We start from the raw sequence: 13,933 nt of genomic DNA on the forward strand, positions 1-13,933 counted from the left end.
GATGAAACTAGTCACACTTGCATTGTTCGCAGTCATTGCAATGCATTGGAAATGAATGGGCAGCGAATTTCCTCTAGTGGAAGCGTTTGGTACTGCACCCGAACAAAAACATTAAACATTATAGTAAAAACATTTTTGGAAAGAATATATTTCATGGAAAATTTATATATATACATTATACATTTTTCATAATAATAATAAACAAACTTCTATAACTTTTTTTTTTCGTTTTCCACTTCAGCAATAATCTGCCAAGTGTCGTCTTTAAAGAGAGACCAAACTTCATTCTGTGCTCCGATTTACAACAGTTTCATTTTCAGGTCTATGCTCAAAAAGTGGTTAACAGGCAATAAATGGATCATAACTCTTGCAGAAATATCATTTAGTACCATAAAATCCCCTAAAAATACAAAATATTAAATAAAAAAGCGTCATCAAATTAAAATATAGCATATTAGTTTCATTAAAATAAAATAACACCACTCGAGCAACACCAGAGGGTTAATTGGTTAACTGTGAGTTACCTTACCATATATGCTGAAAATACTGTAAATGGTTTAACATAGATTTATATGTAATTTTACTGTAAAATAATTAGATTTTTTGTAAGTACAAACTATGAATTACCGTATAATTTACAGTGCAAAAACTGTAAAAGGACATTTCCCAGAAGTCCCTACGTGACAACACGTACAGGTATGATTAGATTTGAATAGTTTTGTTTCTTCTCATTTTTGTAATCAGTAATGTGCACTACGGTGTTTACTGCATTATGTGGCTTTATATGAACATTACATCACTAAATGAAACATATGGCTATAAGTTGTAAAATATACAAACACCAATATGCCATACAATCTTGTTAGTGTATTTTTTACAGTGCATTTCAGCCAATCACAGCTGTCATTTTAGTTGGTTTTAACTGTACTTTTTTTTACATTTTTTCAGTCAAACCAACATGAACGACATGCTGACGAGTTTAAACTACATTTTTTAATGATTTTAAAGTAAATTTGTAAAAGAACTGTTTGGTTATTCTATTATTGTTGACACTCTAATACGTCACTGGTCCAAAACAGAAAAGTAATGATCTATTTCAAAGTGTTATTTTGCTGCACATTGTTCACATTCTCATAAACCGGCCGAGAAAAGGTTCAACATTCAGAATATTTCCATCTTTTTGACCTGAACTGCATGCGGATGCGGATGCGAAGCTCACCATTAGGTAAGCCATTGATTGATTTATATTTTTAGCCCAGGACTAACTGTGGCAAACGCAACAACACACACTTTTCCTCGGAAGCACTTACTGTAAAAGCCTGGGAACTTGTAAACACGACTTTGTTCCCGGAGGACCGGTGAATGCCGGCAAACCCACAACTCTCAGAAACTGCAGAAAGTTTGAGGCTGTGTGAGTTAATCAGTGATGAAACGGACAGATCAGAGTTTTGGCATCTTTTTAGAGGTGGTTTTAGACGTAATATTAATGCGTTACAAATCTTAAGGTGAACATCAAACTGACACGATTTACTTTCTTAATGCACAGTGATCTGATTATAACTCGCTATAGTAACACTAGTTAAACTCACGTTCATTCTGCATCATCAGTGAGAGCGACTCTAGAGTCCTGTCTCTCGTGTTGCTGACGCCTCCGTCCCTCCACAGTTTCCCAGAGGTTTATGGGAAGCGTTCACACTGAGGTCAGCAACAGCTGAACTGAAAATGACCTTTCCCTCTTACAGCGGACAGACAAACAGATGGAGAGAGAGATGGAGAGAGAGAGAGAGAGAGAGATGGAGAGAGAGAGAGAGAGAGATGGAGATGGAGAGAGATGGAGAGAGAGAGAGAGAGAGAGAGAGAGATGGAGAGAGAGAGAGAGAGAGAGAGAGAGAGAGAGAGAGAGAGAGAGAGAGAGAGAGAGAGAGAGAGAGAGAGAGAGAGAGAGAGAGAGAGAGAGAGAGAGAGAGATTTGTATTCTGCAGCCAGGCCAGCAGATGGCGATGTCACTATATATATATATATATATAAAAACTGGCTTCTTCTAACATACAAAACATTCAACCAAAACTTTGTCATTTGAATGAATATGTAAACTCAAATGTAAAGGACAACGTTACAAATAAATCATATCATGTTCATCATCATGTTCAAATCACAGTGATTTCAGAATTAAAATTAAAATTTACATATAGAAACAACCAAGCAAAACTTTATGAAAAATATTAATCCAAGTAGCATGACTGGACAGTAAGTAGATTGTATTAATATTCATGGAGCCAGAAACATGATCACAAAGGTCAGAGTTCAAAAATACACAATCCTGGAATTCAACACAAAAGCTGTGTCTGAAATCGCTCCCTATCCACTATATAGTGCACTATTTAGGGTGTCGGCCATTTTGTAGTGGTGTCCGAATTCTGAGTGAACGACATCATTCCCTACATTCGTTCACTACTTTTACCCACAATCCTCTCTGAATTCGAGTGTACATCCGATGTACACTTGCTGAGACACTATTTCCCACAATCCAACACGATAAGGCGATAGAGCGCGAATGAAAAATAAACAAAAATGTCACCATGGCAACGGCGCACGCGAGATAGAAAACAATCATTTATAAGACCAGACGCCTGGTTATTTATTTATATATATACCGTTATATCTATATTTGAATAAACAAATGTGCTGTGTAGTGTTTTGTTCTCTTTTATTTTCACATATAAATGTAAAAAGTAAATAAATATGATAAGCAAGTGTTTTTATTATCTTTTTTTTATCAAATAACGCAATAAACGTGAAAAATACATACATACAATTGTTACATACAATTCATACAGCCAAAAAAGGAAATATTAAAGATGGGTAGGTAATGTTTATGACGAAATTGTCCGAGCTCTCTGGCGCGTGATAATTATGTCAGCGTCCGAATTCGCTCACTCATTTTCGTTCACTCTTTGCTGATGTAGTGCACTCAACTGCCATTCACTATGTAGGGATTAGTGAATGAGTGAACGAGTGAGCGGTTTCAGACACAGCTAAAGTCACTCTTATGTTCAATAATGTTCTATAGAGCTTCCGTAGCTCCGCCCCTTTCAGCCCTACTCATGTTCTCTCTTCCGGTTTGTAAGATCTTACAGATTTATGAAATCTTCCCGGTCTACTGACATTTGCTATGACAAACATTACAATGCTCATGATAACTTTCCTTAACTCTACAGTAAGTGAATCCACTTCACCAGCTGCTTATACTCTTTGACACGCGATGCCATAGAAATAAACACAGTTCAAGCACAGATGTCTCTCTGGCGCATACGGTTCTATATAGAACTCTAGGGTTCTCGACTCAGTTTTAAAGAACACTTCATGCCAAAAAGGTTCTATATAAGAAGAAACGTCTCAAAAGATTGCATAATACTTTCATGTTTAACGGGTTATTTCAATTTTTTCTAGTGACAAAGTACGTTTACGAGTTAATTCATAATATTTAATTAAAATAAAAAAATTATTAAAACACAATTAATTAAAACTAAATTCCTACAATGATTCCATGATGGAAGTCTCAGAAGGTTCTATATGTGAAGTGTCTGACGGAGCCGGTTCTTCTGAGAGCTGGATCATGCTGACCTCGGGTTACACAGGCGTCGCTCACATCAAATGCTTTCGTACATTCTGTCTGATATGATGCTGGACACGCAATTATATCTCACAATCCTGGTGTGGTTCGACGACTGGAAGAACAAAAACTACCTCTGATGGAGTAACTGAAACTATCGTACTTTTGCCATATATGATTACATTTCAACAGAGAACTGTTTTTAGATCATATATACATACATACATATATAGTTCTTGAAACAATTCTGCTGCCTTTGGTTTCCGACAGAGCAACTGTGTTCAAAGACATTCATTGGATTGCATTCACCTCAGCAACTTCAGTAACTACAAGTACGGCAACCACAGACATTCATCTCTGCACATATATGTGTTAACCGAGGAACAGTGTGTTGCTCGCAGTGGCAGGACGCCCTCTGCTGGACACTTGATGTTCACACACTATCACCTGGATAGTAGACTGAGATTTAGACTCAGAAAGTCTAAAAGGACATTTGAACTCTTTTGTAATGAAACTATGAGCACAGCCAGAGGCTTTTCATTCAGAAGAATAAAAATGAACTACAATTTCTTCATTTTCAAATGAAATTGACCTTACCTATCCCATGCTCCTCTGCATCCAGAAGATCACCACAACAACCTGCATTGAAGAGAAAAATCTTAATATTACATTTAGTTATTAGACACAGACTGTGCCTCACACACACACACACACACTCACATCAAACAGACAAACAGTGTGAAATATCCTAGTGTGAAAAAGCACTGCAACATGAGCGGTCATCAGCATCCACTCCTCTATAGTGGGCTGTGATGTTAAAGGGACCGTTAGCATGGCATTGGCTCTGTATATAACTATATAACTTCTTCAGACAGCAGAGAGTCTCCACAACATGAGCGCTTCTCTATCAGACAGAACAAACAACTGAATATTACAGCTCTAATCTCCCCTAGGCGTGGGTAAGTAACGCGTCCCGTCTCTCACTCACACCGCAGTTGCTGGGTCGTGGGGGGAAACACTCAACCACCCCTTTAAAGGAACAATCACAATTTTTCTTCCACGTTTTAATTTTAACAGTAAAGCTCTGTTGCGCAGCACTTTGATTGACAAAAAAAATGTGTTTTCATATGATTAAAAGATAAATTAAATTAATGTTTTTATGCCTTAATTTGCCACAAAAAAAAAAACATTTCATAGAAATTAAAAAAAAAAAATGAATTCATCAAGTAATTAGACAAGCTTTTTGGTTATTTAAATTTAATTAAACTATTAAAAAAATGAATTCATCAAATAATTAGACAAGCTTTTTGGTTATTTAAATTGAATTAAACCATTAAAATGGAATCCAGAAAAAAAGAGGAGGGAAAAACGTATTTCACTCATAGTGAATAAATTGTTATTTATTGTTAAAATAAATACTCATAATTGTTTTGTCAAGTTAATAAATTGTTGTTAAATTGTAAAAGTTTGAATTTGAGAAAAAATTTACATAATGGCAACCTGTTACACCGAGAACAATTACGTCGCATCCACCTCTAGGCTCTAGATTATGAGTTTATGTACACTTTGTCAAATAATGACTATGAAGATATTTGACAGAGGCCCTAATTAGTAAAGATTGGTTTGAATGGCTGTAGCCCTATTGATTGACTGTTTCAGAACCAGTGACTGTATTTGACATGGAGGGTCTCCTGGGACATGTGATACAGTTACAGCTCAGAAGGAGGACTCTGGGGGTTTGGAGGACAAAGAGAAACCGACTCACAGAATTCACTTCACACAGGCTAGTTTCCCTCTCCAGCACCTTCAGCTTCATTCCCAGAAGAGAAAAGAAAAGAAAAGAAAAGAAAAGAAAAGAAAAGAAAAGAAAAGAAAAGAAAAGAAAAGAAAAGAAAAGAAAAGAAAAAGAAAAAAGAAAAGAAAAGAAAAGAAAAGAGAAAGAAAAGAGAAAGAAAAGAGAAAGAAAAGAAAAGAAAAAGGAAGAAAAGAAAAAAGAAAAAAGAAAAAAGAAAAGAAAAGAGAAAGAAAAGAAAAGAAAAGAAAAGAGAAAGAAAAGAGAAAGAAAAGAAAAGAAAAAGGAAGAAAAGAAAAAAGAAAAAAGAAAGAAAGAAAGAAAGAAAGAAAGAAAGAAAGAAAGAAAGAAAGAAAGAAAGAAAGAAAGAAAGAAAGAAAGAAAGAAAGAAAGAAAAGGTGGCATTCATCTGATGTGCTATTAGGCATATTTTGGAAATCACAGACAAATCTTGATGTAATTTGGCATAACAATATGCAAATGGTTTATTTGAAATCATTAATTATCTAGTCAGGATTGACAAGAAGCCATTGATCAGACTATAATCCAGTAAAAAAACAAAATGACATTAAAGTAATTGATCCATTCTAGCATCATTTATCAGCCTTATGTCTTTCCAAACCCATATGATTTAATACGCGGGACACAAAAGAGCTTCAGCAGAATGTCCACGCTGCTCTTTTCCATATAGCAATACATAATATACCACCATAATATATCCACATAACATCCATAATAATTTGACTTTAGGTTCGATTTTTTGACCGTTTTCAGTGGTTATGAGGAGCAATATGAGAGAGAAATTTGGTAATCATTGTTTAGGTACATTAAACCGCGTCATGTCATATTGTCAACATGGTTTCTGAAGCAGAATAGTGGGTCATATGTCTAATGCTTTTTGAAAACTTAAGGCTTTCTTCTTCATAAAACGAGTCGGACATCATCACATTTTTGTATACATTTTTATTTATTTTCATTAGTAATCTTAGCTACAGGACATCGTATTTCAAACCATGGCCTGCGAAAAAGAGAGAAATAAAATGCGTCGTTGTACCCAGCACTTCTGAAAATGCACTTCCGAATGGGTCTCTGTACCCAGCACATCTCAAACCAAACTGACGCCCATGCAGCTATTGAGTAAAGTAAGGTTAGAGAAGGCTCTGATGATGATGATATCTAACAATGCACGTACTTCAAAAAATATAACGAGTAAAGAAGGCATTACTACTAATTACCACCATAGTGAATGTTTTTCACAGTCAGTAATTCATACTGTAACATTCTTTTTTTCGTTGTTTCAAGTTTCAGTTTGTTTTAAATAACAAACCTTTTCACCCGAAGGAAAACTCGAAGTGCTATTATAAGACATCCTGTCATAGCTTTTTGGTACATAACGGCTACCGTAGATGCAACGCGCATTTGAAAAAGTGAGGCGCTGGAGAGCATTATTCGTTTGAATGCAAAATACAATTTCACCACTAGATGGGAGAAATTCCTACACAGAGTCCCTTTAAAGGGATACTCCACTTTTTTCGGAAATAAGCTCATTTTACATCTCCCCCAGAGTTAAACAGTTGAGTTTTACCGTTTTAGAATCCATTCAGCCGAACTCCGGGTCTGACGGTACCACTTTTAGCATAGCTTAGCACAGATCATTGATTCTGATGAGTCCAGTAGCATTTCTTTCAAAATGACCAAAGAGTTTCAATATTTTTCCTATTTAAAACTTGACTCTTCTGTAGTTAAACCGTGTACTAAGATCGACGGAAAATGAAAAGTTGCGATTTTCTAAGCCTATATGGCTAGGAACTACTCTCATTCCTGCGTAATAATCAAGGAACTGTGCGGCTGTACCATGGGTGCAGCAGGCGTAATGATATGACGCAGCGCCTGAAAATAGTCCCCAGCTCGGTAACTTCTTCCAACGTGACCGGGACTAAGTTTGTCTAACCTATTAGACCTATTTTCAGGCGCTGCGTCATATCATTACGCCTGCTGCACCCATGGTACAGCCGCACAGTTCCTTGATTATTACGCCGGAATGAGAGTAGTTCCTAGTCATATAGGCTTAGAAAATCGCAACTTTTCATTTTCCGTCGATCTTAGTACACGGTTTAACTACAGAAGAGTCAAGTTTTAAATAGGAAAAATATTGAAACTCTTTGGTCATTTTGAAAGAAATGCTACTGGACTCATCAGAATCAATGATCTGTGCTAAGCTATGCTAAAAGTGGTACCGTCAGACCCGGAGTTCGGCTGAATGGATTCTAAAACGGTAAAACTCAACTGTTTAACTCTGGGGGAGTTGTAAAATGAGCATATTTCCGAAAAAAGTGGAGTATCCCTTTAAAGAAACTCTTGACCTTAAATAAAATGTTACAAAATGTGTGCAGTGTCAAAGTGTAAACGTAGAACAATCAAGGTGAACTTTGAGGTAGATCTGTAATAACATCTGTAATAAGTAGCGGTGTAACGGCTCACAAAACACACGGTTCGATACGACACACTGGTTACACTCGCGGTTAGGTACATTTTCGATACAGCAAAAAGAAAGAAATTTCCTTGTTTAAAAAAAAAAAAAAAAGAATTAATGAAAGAAAAATATTTTAAAATAAGTGTGAGTTTTCCTACATCTTGAAACTTTCAGTTTTATAAATGGGGGTAATATATTTGAAGGATGAACAAATAATGTTTTGGTCAACGCATTAAAAAAAACATTTAAATATGATAATATTTGAGTTTTGAATGCTGGAAAAAGATGCATGACATAGCCTCAGTGTTCAGTAAATCCATTGTGAATGTTGCTGATCTGTGGACTTAAAGCCTATAACTAGTTCATGGCACAGTGTTTCTCCTGGCTTTCACGTCAGCGCTGTTTGATCCGTTAATAACAGAAAAAATGTCATGTTTCTCACTAGATCTCGCAGCGATGTTATTACTTCAGTGGAGAACTCAAATGCTTTCTGTACTGGATCTCAGGCGGTGTGTAGTAACAGTGTCGCTTGATCAAGATCGGCTCGCGCTGCACTCACTGACATTGATGGTCCAAACTGATAAACGGTCCATGAAGCACAAAATAATAGCGCAGTTTCGTTCCGCTTTCATTACGCTTGCCATTTGATGTATGGCAACGTTGTGCTGTTCGCGCCTATGGTTCGCGCCAGCGATGCGCGCGCATTTGAATGAAAATATTGAGCGCTATATCGATTTTTTTTTATATCGTGTACCGTCGATAATTATCTAGCTCAACCGTAAGTTTATCAAGCGACGAGAATACTTTGTGCGCAAAATAAATAAATAAATAAATAAATAAATAAATAAACAACTTTATTCAACTATTCATGTTCCTCAGTGTGGGACCCATCTGCCTCATCTTCTCAGGTCTCGCGCATGTGTCGTGACGCTCAGAGGCCCACACAGAGGAAAATGAATAGGGCCTAGTTGAATAAAGTCGTTATTTTGGGGGGGTTTTGCGCACAAAAAGTATTCTCGTCGCTTGATAAACTTATGGTTGAGCCACTGTAGTCATACTATTTTAACAATGTCTTTACTAACTTTTCTGGACCGGCAGATGAAATTACCTAGAAGCTTATGGGGGAGTGCGACAGCTCTCAGATTTCATCAAAAATATCTTAATTTGTGTTTTCCGAAGACGAACGAAAGTCTTACGGGGTTGGAACAACAGGAGGGAGAGTAATTACTGACAGAATTTTTATTTTTGGGTGAAGTAATACCCTGGTAATCCAGAGTTCTCGCGAGAAGACAAGTTGAATTTGCTCAGCGAGTTACTCTGGCGTCGAGTAATGATGCTCATTAAATATGCCCCTCGATCCGAGCTGCACCAATCACATCGGGTTATCTGATATAGGCGGGCCAGAGGCGAGATGACGACAGCGCTGTGACGTCGAAGTCATTAGTAAACATTGCAAGATGGCTATGGATGAACACCAGTTGTTTGAAATGGCTTTGGCCGCTACAATGAACGAGTTAGACTTGGCTTTTTATCTAAAAGAGGAACAGAAGACGGCGCTCGAATCATTCCTTTGCAAGAAGGGCGTTTTTGCTGTTTTGCCGACCGGATACGATAAGAGTCTAATCTACCAGTTAGCTCCGCTGGTAGCTGGGGTTTATTGTTGTGATTGGTCGTAGTGTTATCCAATTGCGTGCAGTGAGATTTTTAAATGCATGCTTGGTGCCGCCCCTCGAGCAAAATGTCCGCTTTGGCGAATATTTACATAATGACAGTCAGTTACGGCTGAAGTGAATAAACAGTTGGGAAAGAAATCGGATGCGTGTCACTATATTAGATCCGTGCATTCAGTCTTAAAGCCTAATGCAAATCCCTGCTGCCGTCTGTCATTAAAGCCCCACTGAAGTGCCTTGGATCGCGCAGCTTTGTTTGATGCGTTGATGTAATCTCCACTGAAACAGGAAGCTAAGGCGGGACATATTGAATGGCTCCTCCCCTTTTTCAAACAGCCAATAGCGTTTAGTTTATATCACAGACTGACAGCACCATGGAAGCAAATCCGAGCACTGATGATACTTTGGATTCAATACTAGAAGTGTGAATAAATTCTAGCCATTTCATTCCTAACCAACGTACAGTTGGAAAACTTCATGAAACTCGAGCGTTTGAGTAACTGAACACACTTCTCAAACCCATATCGCTCCATGATAAGCTTTTTCATAACCGTGAGGCTAACATGTTCACACTAAAAGCTAAAAAAAAAAAAAAAACTTACATTTTGATTTCAGGAGGCCTTTAATGTTCAACTAAAGACAAAATCACTCACTGCTCTTGAGTGAATAACTTTAGTAGTTTTAAGAAGAATCAGAGTAGGCCTATATTTAATTCATACAATGAAGACTATGCAGTGTTTTGAAGTTTAACTCAGTGTTAAATTACGAATTTGACAACTGATTGTTTAATGCAAAACTGTTTTCATTTGTGCAAAAGGGCTGCGCATTGTGTGCAATATATCGAAATTATCGAAATATCGCGATATGCATATCGCAACAGCTTTCAATAACTGGGGTCATGAACTAAAGACAAAGAGAAAATCACTCACTGCTCTCGGCTGAATAACTTTTGTAGCTTTAATAAGAATTATTTAGCCTAATTCATACAGTGAAAACTAAGCAGTGTTTTATTTTTACTTTTGATTATTCAGTTTGTGTTGTTAAATAACCCTAATGTAGGATAACCTGAACCCCGTGGTTTACACTGATGTTAAAATAACACTTCTTATATACTGTATTATGTTCACTGTCAGAAGTTTAGGGATGTTTTCTTGTCACAAAAATAATGTGAAACACATATGTAGGTTAAATAATTTTAAATATATTTTAAAGATAATTTAAGTTTATTTTACACACTTTGAGCATCTCGCATCTCGCATTTTTCTTCAATATCGTGCAGCCCCTAGTGAGTCCATAGGCTTGTTCCAGTCTGGATATTCTTGATAGTACATCTCAAAATTGGGAAGGTCGTGATTCAGATTCATTGTTTGTTATAAGATTGTGATATGAAATTTTGGGAAAATGCCCACCCCTACAGTGAAAGTGAATGGGGAGAGCGTCCTTTCAAAATCGTTCAATCTTTCTGAAGTCATGGCTGAATATAAAATCTTACAAATAATGAGACTTAATAGTTAAAAATTCCCCTCAGCCAAAACTCTCAAATTTCATCCGTGTCCACATATATATTTTTCATATATTTTCTCTTTTGGGCAATATTACTGCAAAGCATAATGGTACAATCCAGTCATGTCCTTTGAATGCAACTTCAATCAAAACAGATGAAAAATTGGTTTCAGGCTTCACTGTGAATCTTCTGGGATGGTGTGGTTCAGATAAGGAGGCTGATTAGATAAAGCTGCACAAATTCCTGATTGATCCTAGAATTTGCTGGATGGGGGTGCAGGTTTCCCCAAGTTCAAAAGTTCACATTTTACAAGCACTTAAAGACCAGTGACCCATGTCCAAATAAAACCTTTCCTGTTGTTGACTCCTCTCCTCCTCAAATCTCTCCTCCAGTATAACATTTCACAGAAAACACATCTACTGTAAATACTGTAAACAGTACTCTGAATAGACAATATCATTGGTAATGGTCATTTTAAATCAAAAGGGAAAAGCACACTTAAAGAATTCTTAAGTTAAGAAATTAAACTGAATTAATCAAATCAAAACAATCAACATGATACTGATACGTTTGATTTAAAAGAAGAACCGTCTCACCATTGTCTGTCGTCCGAGAATGTTTCCTAGACAACTCAATCCCGTGTATTTTGTCCTCCATATCTCTTGGATCCCTTTCCATTTATGCCAGGAATAAAATGAGCAAGTTCACAGCTTGCAGGATCAGGTCAAACTTCCATCATTCTCTGTAAGCGTGCTCGCGCGTGTGGGCGTGGTTATGGGCGTGGTTATCAGTCCTCCGCATCCAATCACCGCCGCCCGTGAGTGACGTACCAGGACCACACGCTGCTTACAGGGATGGGTTCAGAAAATTTCATTAAAAGGAAAACAAATGTTATAATTAAATTAAACAATTTTGATATATGGATGTATTATTCCAATGAAATTAATAATAAAACTTTTATTGTACAACTTTTTATTATTTGGGGAAAATGTCATATAGCCTACACAAGAAGAAATTTGCTCAGGATCCAAGCCAAATTGTATTCATTTTCTTCAGGAGACTAAGGATTACTGCACCAGTCTGGAGAACATTGTCAATAAGCAAGAAACACTTGTCATAAATTTTTATAAATATACAGGTTTTTTATTTTTATTAATTAATCAATTTGTACACTCTGGCATGTTTGTTTGTTTTTTATTTTGTTTTGTTCGTTGGATAATAAAAAAATAAAAAAATAAAAAAATAAAAAACATTCACAGGGTTTGTATACTATATTATATACTACGTTCGTTGGATAAAAAAATAAAATAATTCCAGATAAAACACACACACACACACACACACATTCACAGGGTTTCCGCGGGGCATTAAACAGTAGCCTAGCCAATTAAAAGTCTTTAAATGGATTTTGCAATAATTAAGGCCTTAAATGGCATTAAAAAGCATTAAATTGTAATCCTACAGGCATTAAAAAGTTGTATCGTTTTGAAGAAAAATGTATATTATCAATTTATTTGAATATAGCCTTCATAAGGCTAATCATTTTTTTTTTTTTTTTGCTATAGTGTTATAAACACGCGGAACCAGTTTGGTGATTGCCTCCAGCCTGAGCAAAGTTGCTGACGCGAGTCATTTTGAATAGCAGGAACAACAGGAATAAAACTAGACCAGAAAACTGGGAAAGTGCAAGGAACAATTTAGGACTTGGTTGCAGCCCGTTGGTGGTCAAAATAAAGAAGGATTTTGCAGCGTTCGTAAAAAGGTATTTAAATTGGTATTTAAATTGGGTAGCTACAATGGGAATCAACGCGGTAAAATCTTATGCAGTCTGACAGCCACAAATCGACGGTGTAGTAACTTTCTCTCATCAGCTTGACATCCGCTGTTGAAGCTCACTTTGCGTTTTTTGTGCAGATGATTTGTTGAGATGCAATGTTTTGTCACAGCACTGTCTCTTTTGACTGACGTAAGTGGTATAATTGTTAATTACTGTATGTGTACGTGGCTTAAAAAACGATATATATATATATATATATATATATTAGGGCTGTCAACATTAACGCGTTAATGCATTAGATTGTTTTTTTGTCCAGTTTAACGTGTTAAAATATGAACGCAAAATGCAGCATTCGTCAATTTTTGTCATCCTTTGGGTAGCGTTACATTATATGATCCCGCTCTTATTCATGTAAATGCTTTTAAACGCGCTGCCTGTGAATGTCCTGTCTATGTGACACACACACACACACACAGAGAAAGAGGCGTGCCAGTATTGTGTGCACAGACTGTGTGCCAGAAAACGGTCCTCTTTCGCGCTTGAACGAACAATAACACACAATTATGCCAAAATGTCTGTTTTGTGAGTATCCTCATAACATTAGAGCAGTCTTAAATTATTTAAATAAAGTCCTAAATGAACGTAAAAGAGTTGAGGCGCGTGTTAGATCCGTGTTTCTGTCAGCAGCGGCTGCTCTTAAAGGGACAGCAGCCGATAAAGCTTTCTGTCAGTAAAGTTAATCACAGAACAAAGGCACCAGAGAAAATGACTCACTGCTATTGACTAAAGAACTCTTGTAGCTTTAATAAGTTAGTCTATATTTAATCTATAATTTATGCTGTGCAGACTGTTTGATAACTTTATTCAATTTTTGTATACTTCCTACCCGTTAGACAGGAAGGGCAAAGGTAAATATTACATTTATTATAGGTTTATGTGAGGATTGTTTGTTAAGTTCACTTAAATTAAGTTGTCATATTTTTTTTTAAGCTTAATGTTAAAAAATTGATAGCTTTCAGTTACACTGTAATGTTGGATGGCTATTATTAATGTTTAAAATTAGGGGGGAGAAATAATTTTTATCCAGATATCAATAGCTGTATT

The 13,933-nt window shown here is 36.4% G+C and overlaps 1 protein-coding gene across 1 annotated transcript in view; it reads right to left on the reverse strand.

The window, feature by feature from the left end:
- nr6a1a (nuclear receptor subfamily 6, group A, member 1a) overlaps window positions 1-11,814 on the reverse strand; it is a gene marked incomplete at its 3' end in the record, with an annotated part of 139,762 nt that extends 127,948 nt beyond the window's left edge. The window contains exons 1-2 of the mRNA XM_084388797.1: window positions 11,649-11,814; window positions 4,211-4,252 (exon numbers count right to left, since the gene is read on the reverse strand). Of these exons, the coding sequence (XP_084244923.1) occupies window positions 4,211-4,252; window positions 11,649-11,730 (124 nt within the window). The 5' untranslated portion in view covers window positions 11,731-11,814. The remainder of the gene's footprint in view (window positions 1-4,210; window positions 4,253-11,648) is intronic.
- Between the last annotated feature and the right edge of the window lie 2,119 nt (window positions 11,815-13,933).

This window comes from Rutilus rutilus (genome assembly GCF_951802725.1).
Source record: "Rutilus rutilus genome assembly, chromosome: 19".
NCBI lineage: Eukaryota > Metazoa > Chordata > Actinopteri > Cypriniformes > Leuciscidae > Rutilus > Rutilus rutilus.